Below are 22,496 nucleotides of genomic sequence, written 5' to 3'. Positions count from 1 at the left end.
TCTGGCCTTCTAAAGAGCAGTCAGGGTTGATCTCCTCTAGGACTGACTGGTTTGATCACCTTGCAGTCCAAGGGACTCCAGTGAGTCTTCTCCAGCACCATAGTTCAGAGGCCTCAATTCTTTGGCGCTCAGCCTTTCTTCTGGTCCAACTTTCACAGCCATACATTGCAACTGGGAAAACCATGGCCTTGACTATACGCACTTTTGTTGGCAATGTGATCTCTCTGCTTTTTAGTATGCTGTCTAGATTTGCCATAGCTTTCCTCCCTCAGCAAGGTTATCGCAATGCTATGATCTAGCCCTCAAAATGCATCGTTTGGGGTTGCAGACAAACAGACAAAAAATGAGTGCGTGGGAAAGGAATCGTTCAAACCAAAAATATTGGGCTGTATATTAAGCTTTCCCCACGGATGATCTGAATGTATCCTAAGGAGGAGCCGGGGAGAGCCGGGGAGAGAGGGTAGGTTAGCGAAGAGAAGCAACGTCTCCTCTGAAAGCGCCAGGAAGCGCACGGAAAGGCCGGCGAGAGAAGGATTTAGCAAGGAGGAACGGTGTCTTCCGAGTCCACAGTCTAAATTCCTGGGCCAGAGCCGCCACAAGCCTGAAGAGCAGAGTGGCGGGAAGATACTGCGACGAGGGAGGGAATAAAACCGCCAAGAAACGCAGCCCCCCCCTCGGCGAGGAATAAGGAAAAGGCACCATCCAAAAAACGGCCCTCGCCCACTTCCCACACCCGGCTCGGTGGGCTCCGGGGGGGGGGAAGGGGAGGGGACGGCACGAGCCGGCGTGAGAGTCCGCGTTACCTGCGCGACGCCGCCGCCGCCGCCGCCCAGCCCCCAGCCCGCCCTGGTTCGGCAGGCAGCGGCGCGCTCTCCTCCCCGCGCGGAGAGGCTGGGTGTGGGCCGGGCGAGGCGAAAGCTGGCGACGAGCCGAACCTGCTCCGCGCTCCTCCCCCGCCGGCGCTCCTCGGTCCGGCTGCCGCCGTCATGACCGATAACATCCCCTTGCAGCCGGTCAGGCAGAAGAAGCGGATGGACAACAAGCACCGCGGCGGGTAAGTTCGGCGCCCGACCTCCTCCTCCTCCTCCTGCGACGTCCGAGGGTCTCGGCGGCGCGAAGGCTCGGCCTCCCCTTCCCCATTCAAGCTTCGCCTTGCCCGCCGCCGAGGCAGCGAGCCTCAGCCGCGACTGCAGGGCGCGCCGCCCCGGCTTTTGGTTCCCGGGCCCCTATCGGCTTCTTCATTCGCCCGCCCTACCCGGTGCTGCTACTTCTTGGGGGTTGCTTTCCGGGGAAATGCCGCTGGGTCTGGGCCAGCCCTGCAGAAACGGCGTCTCCCGAGCTTCCGAGCCGACCAAAACCCTCTGATAGCGAAGGAGGAGGGTCTTTCCGTAGCCGATTCCCTAAATGCTGTATACCGGGCAGCGCCTTCCTTCTGCCGCCTTCCCCTCGCCCGAGCCGGGTTCCGCGGATCGTTTTCCCCACCTCCCCCCCCCCCCGTTGTAAACACCCGTTTCGATACCGCCTCAGTAACCGCCGTATTTCCTTCGCGTTGGGAAGAGCCCAGTCGGCTTAGCAGGAGAAATAAACCGGGGGGGGGGGGGGGAAGGGTGGTGAGGAACCTGGGCCGGAACGGGCGGCGGGAGGGAAGGTTGGACAGCAGGAACTGACAGGTTGATTCTGACGCCATTTATAGGTGGCACGCCCAGGCAGAGAGAGACTGCCATTCCAGTCTCAAGAACCTGGATGAGGAAGGGAAGGGAGAGAAATAGGCGGCTCTAGCCGGCAGTGGCTCTTATCTGGTGCCAAGCTGGGAAGGGGGGCGGAAAAAAAGGAAGGAAGTATCTCTTTGTAGATAGTGTCTCTACAACCAGGAGGAAACAATAGGGACCTACCCCAACTATGAATTTGGAAGTGGCTCAACCCCTTTTCATTATTAGGCAGCTCAGCATGTAAACTTTGGTCTGGTGCTCTTTGGCATAAGTCGAATGCAGGGGTCGCAGCCTAAAACACTCAAAGAGCCATTTGGACCTGTCTCCCCCAGAAAAGAAAACACCGGGAGCCACAAACCATTTTTGACATCTAAAATGAAGATAGCATTGCATATATTATTATTATTATTATTATTATTATTATTATTATTATTATTATTATTATTATTATTATTATTATTATTATTTTACCTTTATGCTATGTATAAAAAAAAAGCTATAGTGTGTTGCATTTATGAAATCAATAAACTGCTACAGAGAAAACAAAATTTTATTTCTGCGTGAAACATGTTGAACTCCGGAAAAAAAAATGGGTCGAAAACCTCGCGCATTGGCAGTTGTGACGCATGTTTTGAGCGACAGGGAGCCGCAGCAGAGGAATGAAAGAGCCACATGCGGCTCCAGAGACACAGGTTGCAGACCCCTGGTCTACTGCATCTTCTGGAATAATCCTGCCAGAGGTATCCGCATTAGACTAAACTTGTTCCATCTTAGCAATTAAAATGCTTTTTCCCCACCTCCCAGAAATGACTTCCTTAATGGCTGATTTCTGCAAGGTTTATTGTATAACATTATACCTGTCCATCTGGAACACCTGACCTAGAGTTGTTTTTTCTAACCTGGGCTACTGGATATTTTCTGCCTTTAAAATTCCTTTGGAAGCTGTCAAATGAAATAGCATATTCCTTTCCTAGTCGATTTCTTTGTGTAGCAGTCAAGTCATCATAGCGTTGGGCTTCAAGAATAATTTATACTTCCTAGGAGAGGCCTCTTTTGTTTCTAAGTCAATGTGTACCATTTGTTGTCAGGCACATTTTATAAGCCCATATTTGCATCGTGAGGAAAAGAGAGACATGGAGGGTGAAATGTAAAACAGAAGACTGTTGAATGACGCCTACAAATGCAATCTATAAACGTTAGAACACCAGGTTTCATGTGCATAAAAATGTCTGTTTCATTCATTAATTATTCTGCTTTGGGGGAAGGAAGTACTTAAAACCAAGTAATGACTTCTTGTATGGAAGTAAAAGATATAGAATGGAATGGAATGGAATAGAATAGAATTATTTATTGACCAAGTGTGATTGGATGCACAAGGAATTTGTCTTTGGTACACATGCTCTCAGTGTACATACCCTGTTCTCCTGAAAATAAGACCTTTCTGCATAATAAGCCCAATCTGGCTTTTGAGCACATGGGCTAAAATAAGCCCTCCCTCAAAAATATTGCAACACAGCAGCAGTCATAAGGTGACTATGGTCGCCGCCTCCTGCATCTCAAAAATAATAAGACCTCCCTGAAAATAAGGCCAAGTGCTTATTTCAGGGGTCAAAAGAAAATAAGACTCTGGGAAAACACGGTAAAAAGACCAGATACATTTGTCAAGAATCATAAGGTTAATGATAGTCACAGGGTAAAAATAAGCAATCAGGAAACAATATCAATATAAATCGTAAGGATACAAACAACAAAGTTACAGTGAGTCATAAGTGGGAGGAGATGGGTGATAGGAACAATGAGAATATTAATAGTAATGCAGCCTTAGTGAATAGTTTAACATTGTTGAGGGAATTATTTGTTTAGCAGAGTGATGGCATTCGGGAAAAAATGTTGTGTCCAGTTGTCTTGGTGTGCAGTGCTCTATAGTGTCGGTTTGAGGGTAGGAGTTGAAACAATTTATGTCTAGGATGCAAGGGTTATAAATCATTCACAGTAAACAGGTGCGTCATATATGTTCAAATATATAGGACTGTGTTACATAAATGCACTATTTACTTTGATTTATGAAATGAACGTTTATGAGATGAAAGTTCTAATCCATTCAGTTATTGCACAAAAAAGTCAGCAACAAGATTCGATCCAAAAAGCAAAGGGCAAATCTGTGCAAAAGGTAAGGCCCCTTTCAAATTCAAGCTCAACTGATAGTGAGTATTTTATCATCTCTCTGTGTTTTTCTTGGCTGGCTTACAAAAGTAGTTTGGCATTTCCTGTTGCCAGTATGTATAAATGAGGTAGAAATGGGAAAAGATATGGCTGCTTCATTTGTGCTTGTGCTCTGGAACACCTGCTTAAAATAAAGTTCAAAGCATTGTACAATTAGAAATTAATGCATTCTGGTTTTATGAGGTTTTGGAGAGGCATGGATAAGCTTTATATATTATTAAAACCTACCCCTGCCCAACTTCAAATAACCATTATTGAAATGAGGGTGAGAAATGTAGGGTGACCAATACAAAAAAATATGTAATTTAGTTTAAAGAACAATTGTGGGAGAAATGATTACCCTCTCCATTCAGAAACAGAAGAGTCATTTGCTACATAGATACTGTACATGGACAATGTATCAGAGGTGGATTACTACCTTGTTCAGCCTGGTTTGGCTGAACCAGTAGTGGTATGCTGGCCTGGGTCACAGTGACCCAGGCTGGCTCCATTCCCAAACAGGTTCCCTGGTCGCCAACACCGCCATATATATTTTTTTAGTTCTGCGCATACACAGAATAATTTCCATTGAACTGCGCATGCATGCACAGTGCACATCCAGCGTGCGCACATGCATGAGCCGCATGCACAAGCGAACCAGCAGTAATGCTGACTGAAACCCACCCCTGCAATGTATGCATACGTATATAAATAGTATAGCTGCTTTGATCGAAAAGAGGTAAGAAATACCACTACATCTGGTAGTGGTCGGACTCCCATTCTTCTTTCTTCAGTTCTGATAGCCAATGATCAGGAGTGATCTGAGCTGTATTAGCAATGCCTAGAGGATCATCCATTCCTTATATTAAAATGGCTAGCAGATCAGATCACAGATGGTATTGATCATCAAGTTAAGTGAGGTAACATTTCAAACAACAAGTAATATGGAGGGAACAATTGCTACCTCCTCTTGGTTAATATCCCTAAGTTGCCCTGAGCTTTTTTGCTTTATTTCAGTAGTTTTTCAATTCCCAGAATTCTATGATTGGCTATACCAACTGGGGAATTCTGGGAAGTGAAGTTTACACATCTGAAAATTACAAGGGTGGGAAATAATATTGATTATGTGCCATTAGGTCAGTTTTGACTCTTGGCAACCACTAGATATATTTTGTTCATCATGCTCTGTCACTAACCTGGTCCTTCCAACAGTGAACTCCTCACTACTGTAACTAAGTCCATCTCTTTTGTTTGCTGTCATCCTCTTCGCTTTCTACCTTCCTAGCATCAGAATCTTCTCCACAGAGTTAGATCTTATGTAATTGTCTAGAATAGCATAATTTAGGCCTAGTCATTCCTAAACTCAGGCTCAAGGTTTACCTAACCTTTCATCCTTCTGAGATGGGTAAAATGAGGACTCAAATTGTTGGGGGCAATATGCTGAATCTGTAAACCGATTAGAGAGGGCTGTAAAGCATTGTAAAGCAGTATATAAGTCTAAGTGCTATTGCTGTTACTGTTGTTTGATGATCCATTTCTTTATTTTCTTGTCTGACCACAATATTCCAGTTCTACTGGAAAACTAAGTTCTATATGCCGTGTAGAATCCCCTGTCTCCCTGTCCCCCACTTCTACTTGTAGAAGCATCTCTTTCTCACATATGCTGTGGAGTAGTCCGAATTGAAATGATCATCTAAGGGAGAAGAACTCATTCATAGGATGAATGGGAGTTGATGCCATCTTGTCCTTTGTTCCAAGATGCGAAGTTTCTTGGGTTTTCCTTCAAAGGCTGACTCATAAACCATTTCAGTAGCACGCACTGCAGTTTCCTGAATATCTAAAAGACTAAAGAGCACATTGAAGAGTAGTAAACATATTACAGCTAGTAGCTGATCATAAGGATGGATATTTGGTTAGGGGTATGATAATACCAGCATTAGAAAATAACATAGCTGAGTGACATGGATTAATCTGGTGATTCTGTTGACCATTGGTAGGATTCAAACATTTTTACTAGTGGTTCTGTGGACATGGCTTGGTAAGTGTGGCGTGGTGTGGTGTGACTTGGTGGGCATGGCTTGGTGGGTATGGTAGGGGAAAGATATTGTAAAATCTCCATTCCCTCCCCACTCCAGGGGAAGGTTACTGCAAAATCCCCATTTCCTCCCGATCAGCTGGAACTCGGGAGGCAGAAAATAGATGGGGGCAGGGCCCATCAGAGGTGGTATTTACTGGTTCTCCGAACTACTCAAAATTTCCGCTACCAGTTGTCCAGAACTGGTCAGAACCTGCTGAAACCTACCTCTTCTGTTGACATGAAAAGCAAACCTCATGATTGTGAAATGTGTAGGCCAATTAGCACTCCATTGCTGCAGTTGTCTTTCTGAGGATTATACAACATCCACTGGTGTTTTCACTAACTCAGTTGTGTACCTTGCCTTGTGAGTAATGCTTGCAGTAATTATATTGATGTAACCTTAGCTCCAACACTCTGTTAGTTACAGGCTGGAGAGTCTGGTTGTTCTAGCTGGGTTACGGAAGTGATCTTTCCTGTAACCATCAAGAGCTGTTGAGAGCATAGAACTGTTTTACTACATTAATGTAGTATTATTATTATTTTCTCAACTGTCTATCTTCCTGACCTTTGGAGGGTTTTTTTTTTTTGTATTAGCTAGTTGAATTTCAGAGGACCAGCTTAACTTTTCATTATTCCACTTTATTTCCAGTAGAGATGAAAACATCTGATTGGTAAGCACTGTTACTTTGATATCATTTTGGTGAACTGAAAGTCTTCAAAGTAGGCAACCAAGCCAGTTATTATTTCTAAGACTTAGTAAAAAAAAATTAAAGGCTTTTTAAATTACAAAGGGGCTATATCCTTTAGAGAAGGCACCTCCACTTGTGTTTGAAGAATAGGAAAGGCTTCTTAAAAGGCAATACCTGTAGTGTCTATGACCCATAAATATATAATTCCAAATTCCCAGTTATGGCTTGATCATTCCTCTTCCTTGCTCTATCAAGCAATCTCAAAAATATTGATCCAGTCTAAAAGGTTGGCCTGAGTCTGGATCACCTAATGTGTTTCTAATATATTCATCTTTATATATGTATAAATGGCTCGGTGTTTGTGTGTGTGTGTGTGTGTGTGTGTGTGTGTGTGTGTGTGTGTGTGTTCCAGCATAACTCTAGAATGGCTTGAGCAATTTCAACCAAATTTGGTACACAATTGTCTGGAAACAAATACTGTGGAGGTAAGACACCTCTAACACCCCTTGGGTGTGTGTGTGTGCGTGTGTTATGATACAGCCTGTTGTGCCTTCAAATGGCTTCTACTGTACTGCCATAAGATGGCTTCTACTATACAATGGAGTTGCCATGGTAATGGCTTCACAGTACTCCACAAGGGGGCTCCCTCTGGTAAGGGAGAAAATCCAACATTAGAAATTACGTTTGGTCCGGATATTTTCCCCCTATAAATAAATACTCGGACAATGCTGGGTTATCAGCTACTTTATTATAAATAGCTAAATCCTTGTCATTTTTAGAACTGAGAAAGACCAGGAAACTATATCATTTTCATTTTTAAAAAAATTATCAGCAGTCACGCTAGCATTACTTATCATGTTTTGATAGTATCAGTTCAGGTTGATATGCTAATTGTCCTATTTATGGTAACCTTTTTTTATATGGTTTGTCATAGTCAGCCAAATTTTCAGTCTGGATTTGGTAGTTTTGTCTGCCTATGAGTTCCTCCCAAGGACCTGAGCTAGGCAGATGTGGATGTTTGATGGTGTTATAGATATTTAGCACCATTTGTGTTGTAGGATGTAAGATATTCCAGGCTGCCTTATATCATCTTATACATGAGATACGGGGCTGTTTCAGAAGACAGCACTGAACCCTCACTAGTCCCCAGTAGGAAAATGAGATTAGTCTGACCCAACTCAAAATGATGGTATTTAAAGTCTTAAAGGGGTTGAGGTCAGATTACTTGAAGGATTCTTTCCTGCCTAGACTTCAAGATCATCTTTGATAGTTACTAAAAGCAAGAGCTTTTCAGTGATGAAACATGTTTTGCTAATTTTTAGGCATAATTCAATGCCTTTTAACTGTTTTCAGTGTTGTGGTTTTAATATAATATGTAATGTAATGTTTGGTGCTTTGGTGTACTGATTTACATCCTTGAAGATGTCCTGATTATTTTACTTTACTTGTAAGTTTTAATGATAAGTTCATTTAATATCTTTAAATAAATTCTGTAGTTTTATTGTTTCTTTTATAGATGCCATCATTGTCTATCAATACTATACTTGATCTTAGCCAAAAACAGAAAAATAGTGCCATTTATTGTTTATAGGCAATGTGAAAATGTTGGAAGTAACTATATAAATTGGAATAGGAAGGCATTTCCCCTCAAAAATCAAGATATGAATATTTAAATACATAATTTTCTCATACTTTATAAACACAATGTGCAAATGATACATTGTGAATTCCAGTCCTGGCTCTGCCTGTCAAGGAACTCTCATTGAGCCCAAAGATTTGCTTCTGCCTTTAAATCTATGAGATTACGCTCTTAATTGATTAATCAACATCTTCATTGACTAACTGCCATATGTGATTGATTAAAGATGCAATCTGTGGGTGTAATCCTTGGATACACTTTAAAAAGTCTTAATCTCAGTGGGACTCAGTAGAATAGACCTACGCTGCAGTTATCCTCAATTTCAGATGAATTTCTGATTAAAAGAAAGTTTTTGTTAAATCAAGTCCAACTCTTAATGATATTATGGACATGTCCATGTAGTACTGACAGCAATATTGTCATGCTTCACTCTTGCTTTCTGATATTTTATTTTCAGTTTCCTAGTTTGATTTACATTGTAAAATAATTTTGCATCCTAACGATTTTATATTTGAATGATTAGGAAATAATCCTAATCACTGGAACACCAAGAACTGGGAAAAATAATAGAAATATGGGCTACTGTTTTCAAAATACTCTATTTTGAAACATCTATTTCTTATTAAAACAAAGCAAAGAGGGAACATTTTCAGTAATCTTTCGGGTGGGGGACAACCTTCTTTGTCAAGATATTCCTATAATAATATTTGTTCAATGTAGAATTTTCAGGAATGGTTAGGGAAACCTGTGGAATAATAATTCCTTATCTTTCTTCAGTCTTTGATTTATTTACAAAATGAAATGAACAGGACTCTTAAAAAGGACTTGCAGAGAACCTTAAAAAGCTCAATACAATTTGACTGAAAGCTTCATCCAGAATAAATGAAACAGGAGTAGGGAGTCTCCTGACTCTTGGATAGAAATTTTCATTTCTTAGAGATATACATGTAAATGTTACTAAGCCAAACAGGTGTGCCTTAGTACTGGTTGAATAAAATTAGGATTATGTGAGAGTAAGGAATTGCATTAATTTGTACATGTTTAGGGTGATTGTATATAATTTACTTCCCTTTGTAGACTGATGGAGTCCTTTGCTGAGCGCTTTTCTCCCAGCTATGATACATGAGGTCTTGTGCAGAATTTGTGTTAAAAATTTAAGATTTTTCATGAAGCTGAGTGAAATGTTTGAACATCTTGGATGAAATCCATTTAGCATGTTTCACCTACAACCTTGAAGCTTATTATGGAGTTAATTTAATTTAATTTTGTGAGGCTTCAAAGAAAACATGGCTTTGGGAAGGTGATACTTTTTTTTTTGTAGCCCCTAAGAATTAGGTTCATGTTGATGGTAGTTTCTTATGGAAAATTTACTTTAGCTAAAGGAAGTGTTACACAAATAGTGTCTCTGCAAAGAGCTCCCTTTTGGTTTCTAATTATCCGGGAAAGATACGTTGATGGAGATGGTAGTGTCTGCCCTTTGAGGTAGTCCAATGGAGAATGCATGGGTTCCAGGAATGGTACTTTATTATTGTAGGATATAACAAAATATTGAAAGCCTGCTAGAGATTCTCCCTGCCCTCTTTTATATCAAAGAGGCTCAGGCAGGGTTGTTTTGTCTTCTCCTATCCCAGCATTGAGATGTCTCTTAATTTGTCTTAACTGTTACTGCCTATATTTTTCATGTCTTTCATCTCATGTCTTCATTCCTATATATAAGGTAGGATTATTTATCATTCTCCATCAGGCTAATTGAGAATGATGGCAGTTTAACTGGAGATGGCACCCTCTACCATGATGGAAGAAGCTCTGTTGACAGGGCATAGTAGAGGTAACACGTCCCTGCTCATGTTCCTTGATCGCTCAACAGGTTTTGATGCTATCAACCATGGCACCTGTTAGTTATCTCTTGGTTACACTAGACTGGAACAAATTAAACAGACACAGAATCCAGCAGGAAAGGTGGATAAGGTCATTTTATTATAGAAACGTAAGAGGTCCTTGTGAAAAAAAACCTCCAGTGATTGCTGTTTATTAAATCCAAGCTCTATTTATGAATCACAGTTCAAATTTCTTAGGTCAGAAATTAGTTCTCCCACTTACATAAAAGTTTAAATATGATTAGCTTTTGGGAAGGGATACAGTCTCTATCTGTTCCTTATTTTTGTAAGGTTGTTACAAATGATTGTTTACCTTGACATTATGAAAAGTATCTTCAACAGTGTCCTCCCAGACCAATTTAGGGGATTGGGGGCCAGGAGAATGGTTCTGATCCTAAAACATATGAAGAACAGTTCACTAGTCTAATGAAAAGAAATAGAGGTGACATGATAGCACTGTTCCAATATTTGAGAGGTTGCCACAGAGAAGAGGGGGGTTACCCTATTTTCCAAAGCGCCAGAAGACATCAAGCAATGGATGGAAAGTGAACAAAGAGAGAAGCAATCTAGAGCGAAGGTGAAATGTTCTGACTGTAAGAACAATGAGCCAGTAGAACAGCTTGCCTTCAGAAGTTGGGGCTACAATGGTGAAGGGTTTTAAGAACAGACTGGACAGCCACTTGTCTGGAATGGTATAGAATTGATATGCTGCTTGAGCAGGGGATTGGACCAAAAGACCTCCAAGGTCCCTCTCAACTCAGTTATTCAGTTATTCTGTTTCAAAGAGTAGCATTGGGAAATAATTCTCCATCATATAACCATTGTTCTGCGAGGTGATACCAGTCCCGTTTTATCCTCCGTGCTTGAGAGAATATTAGGAACTGCAGGGATGAATGTTACCATGATGTGGACGTTACTCCCGTTTTCTGTATCTTTTTGGAAACCTCTGACCTAGTTGCTGTTATGTAAAATTATTGATCTCCTGCTTAGATTATTGCAATGTTTGTATCATTATAGATTGCATGACACTAGAGCCTTTCTGCGCATTTTGGTTGGCACTTTGCTAAGGCTTTTAGGGTGGTTAACGAAAAAGTATGAATTGTTCATACTGCACATTCTGCACAGTATGTGAGATGCTGCTGCTCAGGAAATGCTCATCCTAACTGAGGCACAACGCATTCTGACTAATGTCCATTTCACTTCGGAGTTGATAACGCTTTACTTTATTCTGTTTCTGTCCTGAATGCATTTTTAATTGCAAAAATAATTTCAGCACCCTCTGTGCAAAATTGCATCTTTTTTTTTATTCAGAGATGGAATATATATGAAAAGTATGGGAGAAAAAAACCCCACGACTCTGTAAAAGGAACCTGGTAACTTTACTAGAAGTAAAGCAAACAATCCAATCTGGCAGATTGAATGAAAAAGTCAAGTGTGTGTGTGTGTGCAAATTGGCCAGATTTTGTATGCAACCTAAGAAGGATCCATGATAAGCTCCCTTATGCCAGAGCCGGGTCTAGCCAGTCATATTTCATCAGTGCAATGATCAGCTCAGAGAGAGACACATGATACGTGCCCTACCCCGACCCCTATATTCCCTAAAAAAAGCCATTATATTCCCTGATGATTGAGAGTTAAGAAAAGCTTCCTAGCAGAAAGGTTCTTGTCTAGAAAAGTGATGAGCTTGCCTTTTTAAAACTGAGGATGGACAGAGAAACCGTGGTGGAAGCTTTATCTTGATTTCAGCTTTGACTGAGCAAAGGGTTGAATTTCCTCTAGTTCAGTAGCCTAAAGGTCTGCTTTCCCCTCCAGAATTCTTTTTTCAAAATTGAGTAATTTGGCAATTCAGGCTACTGAATACAATCCATTTCAAACCTGTGAAACTTTTGTAGGTCTACTGTACACGCATCACACTGTTTCCTTTCAGAATATCCAAAGTTGTACTGAGTGTAAAAAAGGAATAACTATAATAAACAAACTAACACACACACACACAAACTAAAGTGTGAAATAAGGAAGGCATGGGATAAGTAAAAGAGAAGAAATTATAGCCAATGCCATTATATAACTCTCTATTTCTTGTAACCAGTCCTTGACCCATGTTCATATACAAATTTTAAATATCTGCTTTTTGTTCAAATTTCTTACTTCTTTTTGAGAACGTCATCATCTTCATATAGCCACAACTTTCTTAATCTTCTCCTTCCTCTGCACCAATTCACTGCTTTTTCATACAGGGTTTTTTATTTTACCAATCCATCTTGAGAGTGTTCTTTTATAATATTCACTCACTTACGTATTCACATTAATTTAACACCCATTTTTTCTTGCTAAATCCTATCTCTTATTTAATAACGTGTTAATTCTCACTTTCATTCAACTCTTATGTTTTTTTTTCTTACATTCCCAACCCTCACTTCCATATAACAAAGTGGACTGAAGCATACTCTTATACACAGCCATTTTCACTTCTTTCAACAAATGTAATTACCCTGATATATCATCTCTCTTTCTGTCAGCATATGCACATCTTAAAATTTTCCATCTTAGTAAACATTCCATCAAGATATGGACTTGACTTGCTTTTTTTTTTTTTTTACCATTTCGGTATAATTTTCAATCATTTTCTCCATTTTGTCTGATTTAAACAAAACTACATTCAACAGCTGGTTTAAATCTATTAATACTTGCAATTAGAATATTGCAATTTCTTGCAGCTTTGGGACCATTGTTAGATTTTCTACGGGATAAGGAAAAAAATGAAGTTTTGATTTTGGGATTTGAGGATTAGATCCGATTTGACTAGATAAAGATTGTGGAATGTCAAATATATGGCTATGATTTATTTAGTTATAGGGTTTTTTTATACAGTATGTTAGATTACACTGATTGAGAATATTTGAATATTGTGTTTTCAAATTCACTAGTTATTAATATTTTAAAAGTTTTTAGATGTTGATATTATTAAACTTAGAGGTTTTATAATTTTCTCTGCACTGAAAATAGTCACAGGTCACTTTTTATATATGTTTTATCATGTTTTTGTGTTTAGGTGTGTTACTTTTTAACTTTTCGCTTTTATCCTCTCTCCCTTTCCCCCTTTATGTTACTTTGTATTTTATTGTTTCTTTGAAACATAATAAACATAATAAAGCTAACAGGAAAAACCTGTTATCTCTAATTTCTTTGTGTTAAAGCTCTTATAACAGACATAGCAGGCTAGTGAAAGATAACTTGTTGGCAGTAGGTGACAATGGCAGCTAGTTTCTTAGAAGGCTGTTGTTTACTGGCATTTCCTAAAATCTTCAAGGCAGATAACAGTAATGGCAAATAGCCTTAGATGTATTGTTTGAATCAAGATGAGACATCTTTTTGGTCTAAGGGGAAGTACTTTTTTGTGTATTTTCAGCAGTTGCAAGCTGCATTATAAGTTTTGAAGCCTGGCATATCAATATTTAAAATACATTATTAACACACTGCTGTTTTTTAAGAATGCTAAGCTCATTTGAAAGCTAAAAGAAAGCTACCTCCTTTTTTGTAATGTTCAATTTGTCTAACAGCAAATGTTTTCTGGAAGAACAAGAAGCAAGGGTAAAAAGTAAAAACACAAAATCAACTATATGATAGCCTTTTAAGTATTTGAAATCCTTGTTTCTTCTATGATACTGAGTTAATATTTTTCAATCCAGAGTTAGTAGAGCTGCCAATCTTGGGCAAGATGTGGTGGAGACTTTCTTATATGTAAGGTACCGTGGTGACAGGTTTCTCATACCCACCTAAAAAAAGTAATTGCTACAAGAGAAAAGTAGAAAGACATAAGTGTCTGGTACATGCCGTGATGGTATTTTAATATCATGACATCATCATGCAAATGATGCAAATTACACATGTCATTTTGAAGTTTGTTTATTTATTTATTTATATCCTGCCTTTATCTATCTATATATTATTATTATTATTATTATTATTATTATTATTATTATTATTATTTTATTATTATTTCTGGTTGGTGATTCAATCGTAAGAGATGTTAATTTAGGCGAGGATAAGGAGGTTTTAAAAGAGGTCAGGTGTCTGCCAGGTGCTACTGCCAGCAGAGACAAGAGGCGTATTCTTAAGATAGTCAAGAATGCAAGTAAGGACTGTGACGTTGATGCTATTATACATCTTGGCACTAATGATCTATCCCAGAAAGATGTACTTTCTGTGCAGAATGATTTCCAGAACTTGGGGTATGAACTTAATAGTATAGGTTGTAGGCTTATCTTTTCAGAGGTTTTACCTGTATATAAGGAACAAAAAGGGAAGGGCCAGCGTGTAGCAGAGTTTAATGTTTGGCTAAAGGAGTGGTGTAAAAGGGAAGGCTTTGGTTTTATTAGTCATGAAGCCTGTAGCTGGTCCAATGAAAAACTGTACAAAAGAGATGGGTTGCACCCATCCAAGAAAGGAACTGAGTTACTTGGCATTAAATTCACAGATTTTCTTGATAAACATTTAAACTGAAGAGCGGGGACAGAGAATTAATAGATACAGAACATCTCTGTCCCCAGCAAACTAAAATTCATAGGGTTATAAATGCATGTAACATAGATGTGTGTGTGGGTAAGATTATCACTCCTGCTGTCAAGCAAAACCAAGCATGTAATAGTGATTGTCATACCATGTGCATGAATCACACAAGTGGCAAGAAAATAGGGGCAGTCAGGCATAATACAGGTTATGTAGACAGTAAACACAAGGTCAATCAAAATGGACTCAAATGTCTATATACCAATGCACAGAGTATGAGGAATAAACAGGGAGAATTAGAAATTCAAGTAAAAGAGGGCAGATATGATATTATTGCCATTACAGAAACTTGGTGGGATGAAACTGACAAATGGAACATACAGCTAGAAGGATTTAAATTATTTAAAAGAAATAGACCAAATAAAAGAGGAGGTGGAGTTGCACTATATATAAGAAATAACTATGTCTCTACAGAAATAGAGCACAACAATAATGAGAACTATCTTGAATGCATTTGGGTCAATATTAAAGGTTGTGGGGGAAATGACATTGCCATAGGTCTATACTACAGGCCACCCAACCAAGCAGAGGAAGAAGATGAACTTTTTGCTAGTCAGCTAACTAAGGTATGTAGGAAGCACACCACAATAGTAATGGGAGATTTTAACTACCCTGACATCAACTGGGAAACAAACTCTGCACCAAGTGGAAGATCCAACAGGTTCCTAACAAACCTAGCAGACAACTTTGTTTTCCAAAAAGTAGAGAAGGAAACAAGGGGATCAGCCATACTGGACTTAATTCTCACTAACAGAGAGGAAATGATAGAAGGTGTTGAAGCCATAGGAACCCTGGGGGCAAGTGACCATGCAATATTGGAATTCAACATTATCCAAACACAAGTAGTAGAACAAAGTCAAACTAGAGTCTTGGACTTTAAGAAAGCTAATTTCAATAAACTTAGAGAGAGCTTGGGAAAAATTCCATGGATGAGAATCCTCGAGGGGAAAACAACTCAAGAAGCTTGGGAAATTTTGAAAAATGAGATTAGAAAAGCCCAGTCTAACACAATACCAATGAAGAAGAAAAACAACAGCTCCCAAAAGAAACCAGCATGGCTGCATAAACAACTATCTGACAAACTGAAAGACAAAAAAAGTAAGTATAAAAAGTGGAAGGAGGGGGACATAACTAAGGCAGAATATCAGCAAATAGCCCGAGCCTGTAAAGATGAAGTGAGGAAAGCTAAGGCTCACAATGAAGAAAGGCTTGCCACAAAAGTAAAAATTAACAAAAAAAGCTTCTTCCAACATGTTAAAAACAAGAAAAAAGTTAAGGAAACAATTGGTCCATTGCTAGGAGAAAGTGGCAAGAAGGTGACAAGCAACAGGGAGAAAGCAGAACTATTTAACTCATGTTTTGCATCTGTCTTTACACAAAGGGATAAAACAGTCCAACCTATCAAAAGCAGCACCACAAAATTAGGAACACAAATTGAAATAGGGAAGAAAATGGTAAGTGAGCACCTGTCTACCCTAGATGAGTTCAAATCACCAGGACCGGATGGATTACACCCCAGAGTTCTGAAGGAACTAGCAGACGAGATCTCAGAACCACTGAATTATATCTTTCAGAGATCCTGGAACACCGGGGAACTACCAGAGGACTGGAAAAGAGCTGATGTGGTTCCCATCTTCAAAAAAGGGAAAAAATTAGATCCAGGAAACTACAGACCTATCAGCCTAACCTCAATACCAGGAAAGATTCTGGAAAAAATAATCAAGCAACGAATTTGCGAACACCTAGAAGCAAACAAAGTAATAGCCAAAAGCCAACATGGATTTGTCAAAAACAGATCATGCCAGACTAATCTTATTGCATTCTTTGATAATGTGACAAAATTAGTGGACCAGAGGAATGCCGTTGATATAGTTTACTTGGACTTCAGTAAGGCTTTTGATAAGGTAGACCATAACCTACTACTAGATAAAGTAGAAGAATGTGGGTTAGACAGCATCACCACCAGATGGATTGGTAACTGGCTGACCAACCGCACTCAACGTGTAGTTCTCAATGGAACTGCATCTACATGGAGGGAAGTATGCAGTGGAGTACCCCAAGGCTCTGTTTTAGGCCCAGTACTCTTCAACATCTTCATCAATGATTTGGATGAGGGAATAAATGGGGAACTCATCAAATTTGCAGATGATACCAAGCTGGCAGGAATAGCCAACACTCCAGAAGATAGGCTTAAGATACAGAAGGATCTTGACAAACTTGAACATTGGGCACTATCTAATAAAATGAAATTCAATGGTGAAAAGAGTAAGGTTCTACATTTAGGCAACAAAAACGGAATGCACAGGTACAGTATAGGTGATACCATACTCAGTAGTAGTAACTGTGAAAGGGATCTTGGAGTCCTAGTGGACAACCATTTAAATATGAGCCAGCAGTGTGCAGCAGCTGCCAAAAAAGCCAACACAGTTCTAGGCTGCATCAACAGAGGGATAGAATCAAGATCACGTGAAGTGTTAATACCACTTTATAATGCCTTGGTAAGGCCACACTTGGAATACTGCATTCAGTTCTGGTCACCACGATGTAAAAAAGATGTGGAGACTCTAGAAAGAGTGCAGAGAAGAGCAACAAAGATGATTAGGGGACTGGAGACTAAAACATATGAAGAACGGTTGCAGGAACTGGGTATGTTTAGCTTAAGAGAAAGAAGGACTAGGGGAGACATGATAGCATTATTCCAATATCTCAGAGGTTGCCACAAAGAAGAGGGAGTCAAACTATTCTCCAAAGCACCTGAGGGTAGAACAAGAAGAAATGGGTGGAAACTAATCAAGGAGAGAAGCAATTTAGAACTGAGGAGGAATTTCCTGACAGTGAGAACAATTAATCAGTGGAACAGCTTGCCTCCAGAAGTTGTGAATGCCCCAACACTGGAAGTCTTTAAGAAGATGTTGGATAGCTATTTGTCTGAAACAGTATAGGGTTTTCTGCCTAGGCAGGGGGTTGGACTAGAAGACCTCCAAGGTCCCTTCCAACTCTACTATTGTATTGTATTGTATTGTATTGTATTAATAATAATAATTATTATTATTATTAATTATTAATTATTGTTATTTTTTTATATTACATAAAGGCTGTATGTATGTATATATGTACCATATTTTTCAGAGTATAAGACGCACCGGAGTATAAGACGCAGCAAGGTTTTGAAGAGGAAAATTTAAAAAAAAGTTTTTGCACCCTGCAAACCTCCCAAAAAGGGCCCTTTTTTGTGAAAATGGGCCCATTTCTACCCCCAAAAAAAGACATGAATAGCCTTTAGGGAGCTTCCAAGTGCTCCTGGGGGGCGGGCAAAAATGAGCAAGAAACGGCCCATTTTTCGCGAAAACAGGCCCATTTTCGTAAAAAAAAAAAAAAAGGCCATGGATAGTCTTTAGGAAGCTTATAGAGTGCTCCTCGGGCCTGTAAGGGGTAACATTGAGCAAAAAATGGCCTGTTTTTTGCTCATTTCTGCCCTCCCCAGCCCCCAGGAGCTCTCTAAAAGCTTCCTAGATGCTATGCATGGCCATTTTGGTGAAGGGGGTGGGGCTTCAGAAGGCAAAAAATGCTGTGTTCAGTGTATAAGATGTGTCCAGATTTTCAGCCTCTTTTTTGAGGGAAAAAGGTGTGTCTTATACTCCGAAAAATACTGTATGTTCCAGGATAACTCTGGAGTGCCTCAAGCAAATTCAACCAAACTTGGTACACAGATGACTTACCCTTGAGAAACAAATCTTATGGGGGTAAGACATCCCTAACAGCCCTTGGGGAGGGTGTTCTGTTAAGATGCAGCCTGCTGTGCCGTAAAATGGCTTCTACTGTACAGCACAGTAGAGTTGCCATGATAACAGCTTCACAGTACTCCACAAGGGGGCTCTCTCTGGTAAGGGGGAAAATCCAACATTAGAAATTATGTTTGGTCTGGACATTTTCCCCCTATAAATAAATACCCAGGCAACACCAGGCTATTGGCTAGTTATTTTTACATGTAACTCAAGGCAGAAAACATACATTACTTACTATTCCTTCCTCTTCCTATTTTCTCTGCAACAGCAACAACTCTCTGAGGTGGGGTGGGCAATGAGAGGGTGACAGATACAAAGTCACCTAGCTGGTTTTCACACCTAAGGTGGGACTAGAACTCACTTTCCCCTCCTATACACACACATTAGAGGAGCAAGCTGCATGTGTGTCCTGATATCATCATGCAATGGAATGGCTTATATATGGGCAATAGACATCATCTCACCATTTTGTAATCTGTGCAATGACATCATGACTCAGTGACATCATGTTTATAGTATGTCATTGTGACATTTTACCAATCCTATTTATCCCTGCTAATGTTCTACAAATGTTTTTGCTGTTAAAGCTGTAGGAACATACTGTTGTCAATATCAATCTTTCTGTATTCAGGCTAAATTTCACTTGTAAGGAATAGAAAGCAATTAATCTTCAATTAGAGAAGATAAATCAACCCTCCAATGATTTTTAAAAAGACAATATGAAATATAAATCACAGTATATAGAAAGGCATAAAAAATCTTTTCCCTGAATAAAATGGTATCAGACATATTTAAACAGACTCGTCTTTTGTAAAATGTTTATTAAAACTTGATTTATAGCTGTTGGAAATATTTTAATACCTGTTCATCATTTTTGGCTCTGATCTCCAGATCTTATCTACTGTTCTGCTGCATTTCTTCATTTTCCTGGGAATTATGTAAGGAATCTCTTTTCTGTCTGTGCATATGAAAGTGACTGTGTTTGAATAATCAAATTCTGGTTTAATAAACCAAAATGAGCATTAGCACTCTGACCTATTTAAGGTCTTATCACTTCTTCATTCCTGCAAGAGGTAAAATAAATTGGGAAGCTGCCTGGAAGCATGATCTTTATCATTTAAGATGCAGAAGTCAACTTTAAAACAAGGCAGTATGCCAAGTAGTCATTAACAGGAAGCTGCGGTAAACAGCAACTTACTTTCTTCCTGCGCAAAGAGGTGCATGAAAGTAATGCATATTACTTAAAGGTGCATGAAGGCAATGAATATTCTGACTTGCTAAATTAATACTTGATTATATGAGCAGCTCCCTCGTCAAGGGTTGCAGGAGAGTTATTTTTAAATTACCATATAATGATAAGTAAGCAAGCCTGGGAATAAGGACTGAACCAGAGGTGGTATTCAGCACGTTCTCACCAGTTCTGGAGAACTGGTAGTGGAAATTTTGAATAGTTCAGAGAACAGGTAAATGCCACCTCTGACTGGCCCAGCCTCCGTCTATTCCCTGCCTCCTGAGTCTCAGCTGATCAGGAGGGAATGGGGATTTGCAGTAACCTTCCCCTGGAGTGGGGAGGGAATGGAGATTTTACATTATCCATCTCCTGCCATGCTCACCAAGCCATGCCTACAGAACAGTAGAAAAAAAATTGAATCCCACCTGTGGCCTGAACAATTGGTGGAAACAAGTAGACAGTTTATGTCAATCCTAACCCTCACACACAAGAAATGATGTGGCCCAGGCTTCCCCCCCAAAAAAAAATCAGTATAGCATGATGTGTTTTAGGATTAAGTGTAGGTAATACACTTGAATATGAACGCACCAGAGGGTATAAGCTATTCAACGGACAGTAGTAATTTGTTCTACATGTTGGTTTTATTCCAGTCATCCATGTGGTAGCTCACTAGGCAACATTTATTATCTTCCATTGAGATGCGGAGATCAAAATTGTTTCATAAGCATGATTTTTGTAAAAGATTGTGGTGGCTTATTTGCTATTGGAATGAACCACTGTGCATGGTGGAAAGGCTGACCTTCTTCTTCTCCAGCAAGTTCTTATCTTATCCTGCTACCCTGGTTATGCCATTATGCCAATGTCATATCCCATAATATCACCAAATACCCTAATCTAAGACCTGGGGGCAGGGAATCAAGTTTTGAGGGCTTGTTTGAAGATGGGTAGTGTTGTTAGAGCCATCTGAATCTCTGAAGAAATGCTATTCTAATAGACAGGCACTGCTCAATGTTGGCTTGGACACCAATATGCCAGAAAGGTACAGATTAGTTGTTCTTTAAACTTGTATTATTGGTTCAATGCTTTTTTCCTTTGATACACATAGTGCACCCATTCCAGCAATAATGGAAATGTCATTAAATTTAAGTCGTATTGGCAGGAGTCTGAAGGCAGATTATTCTTCATGGTTCAACTTCTATTATTACATGTATGATGTTAAAAGAACACAGTTGAGCAAGAATTAATTACTACTCTGTAATTGTGCATTCAGCGTTTTCGTTCCGTGGTGAACACTGAGGGTTATTTGGGAAAAATTTCTCTGTTTTTTCCCTTATTTGAAGAGTTGGATTTATGGCAGCCTCCAAATCTTTTTGGAGTCTAAATCCCACATGCCTTTGATAAGGGCTGATGGGAATTGAAATCTGGGATTATATAATATTTGGGGAGTGGTAGCTAGTATTATAGAAGAAAAAAATAAAAAATCAGTCTTGATAAAGTTAGAGTAGTGGGTTGGAAAAAAATATTATTGGGTGGCCAATAAATTTTATAAATAAAAAATAAAGAAGGAAGGAAGGAAAGAAAGAAAAAGAAAAAAGAGTTTAGGATTGTAGCTGGTGAGATGGGAAAGGAGCTCTCAGACTAGAGAAAAACATTTATAAACAGATATTGGAGTCTCTCAAGATGAGGAAGACAATGGCCAAGTATTCATTGACATCAGAGGTGGGTTGCTAATCTTTTTACTACCGGTTCAGACGCACTCCTGCATGCGCTCATGCACCTGTGCAACACTTCTGCACATGCACAGAAGCGTCCGGGTGGGTAGGCGGAGCCCCCCAAAACCACTACTACTGGTTTGGCTGATCCGGGCCGAACCAACAGCAACCTACCTCTGATTGACATGGATAAGCAAGAGCATAAGGCCTAGAATTTAAAACTGGAAGTAAAGACCTATATTTAGATTTTGTCTCCTATATATACTTTTGGCAATATAGTGTAGGAGGCAGATCTGCTTATTCACAGACATAGTATATAGTCTTTCTTCTTGTCTGATTAAAGAAACTACTCTAAGAGTGACCTCTTTATAAGACTTCTGTCAATAAGCAGGTTCCTGAATATGGGATTAAGTGTTTGGAGAATTAAGATTTATTGTTGCAACAGGTACTGTGAAATGTTCTCTCCTTCCATCTATTGAACCTTCTCTCCAGGTATCTCTTTCGGTCTTGTCATTGTCTTCTTTTTCCTTCTCCTTGTAAACACTTACTTGACAGTGCAAGCTCTCAGTGGTATTTAGTACACCTCTTCTACATCATTGTCTGGTGAGAAATTGTACTGGTGAAGGAGATGAATAGATTTAGATAGCTCTTAGCAGGAGCCCAACCTCTTTGAACTGTTTTACTAATTATATTTAAAAATCTAAATTCCCGATGAGCTGAATTAGTTCCTCTGGGATCTTCTGGCAATTCTGACAAACTTTAGTCCTCATTTAATGAATACAATTTGTAGGTATTTTAACAATAGAGTCATTTTTGCTAAGCACAGATGAAACAAAGAATGCATACAAACAGCACATTGAGTGCCAAAATTTTATTCTAACATTATTGTTGACATTGATTTTTCATTATTTCCTAAAATGAAGAATGTAGATTAATGGAAAGGAGAAGGACAATGAACCAGTATTTGAATCTTGTCATATAAACACTTTAAGTTCTCCCCAAAAAA

General features: G+C 39.4%; 1 protein-coding gene across 2 annotated transcripts in view; it reads left to right on the top strand.

The window, feature by feature from the left end:
• Window positions 1-827: 827 nt before the first annotated feature.
• Window positions 828-22,496, top strand: part of ATP9A (ATPase phospholipid transporting 9A (putative)) — a 102,532-nt gene continuing 80,863 nt past the window's right edge. The window contains exon 1 of one of the 2 annotated variants that reach the window (XM_081946371.1): window positions 828-1,054. In XM_081946371.1, the coding sequence (XP_081802497.1) occupies window positions 987-1,054 (68 nt within the window). In that variant the 5' untranslated portion in view covers window positions 828-986. The remainder of the gene's footprint in view (window positions 1,055-22,496) is intronic. The other variant, XM_081946370.1, reaches the window with a different exon arrangement.

Source organism: Natrix helvetica (assembly GCF_964273705.1).
Source record: "Natrix helvetica genome assembly, chromosome: 3".
NCBI classification, from domain to species: Eukaryota; Metazoa; Chordata; class Lepidosauria; order Squamata; family Natricidae; genus Natrix; species Natrix helvetica.
Note: the sequence above shows the minus strand (reverse complement) of the source record. Positions and strands in the feature narration are given on the sequence as shown.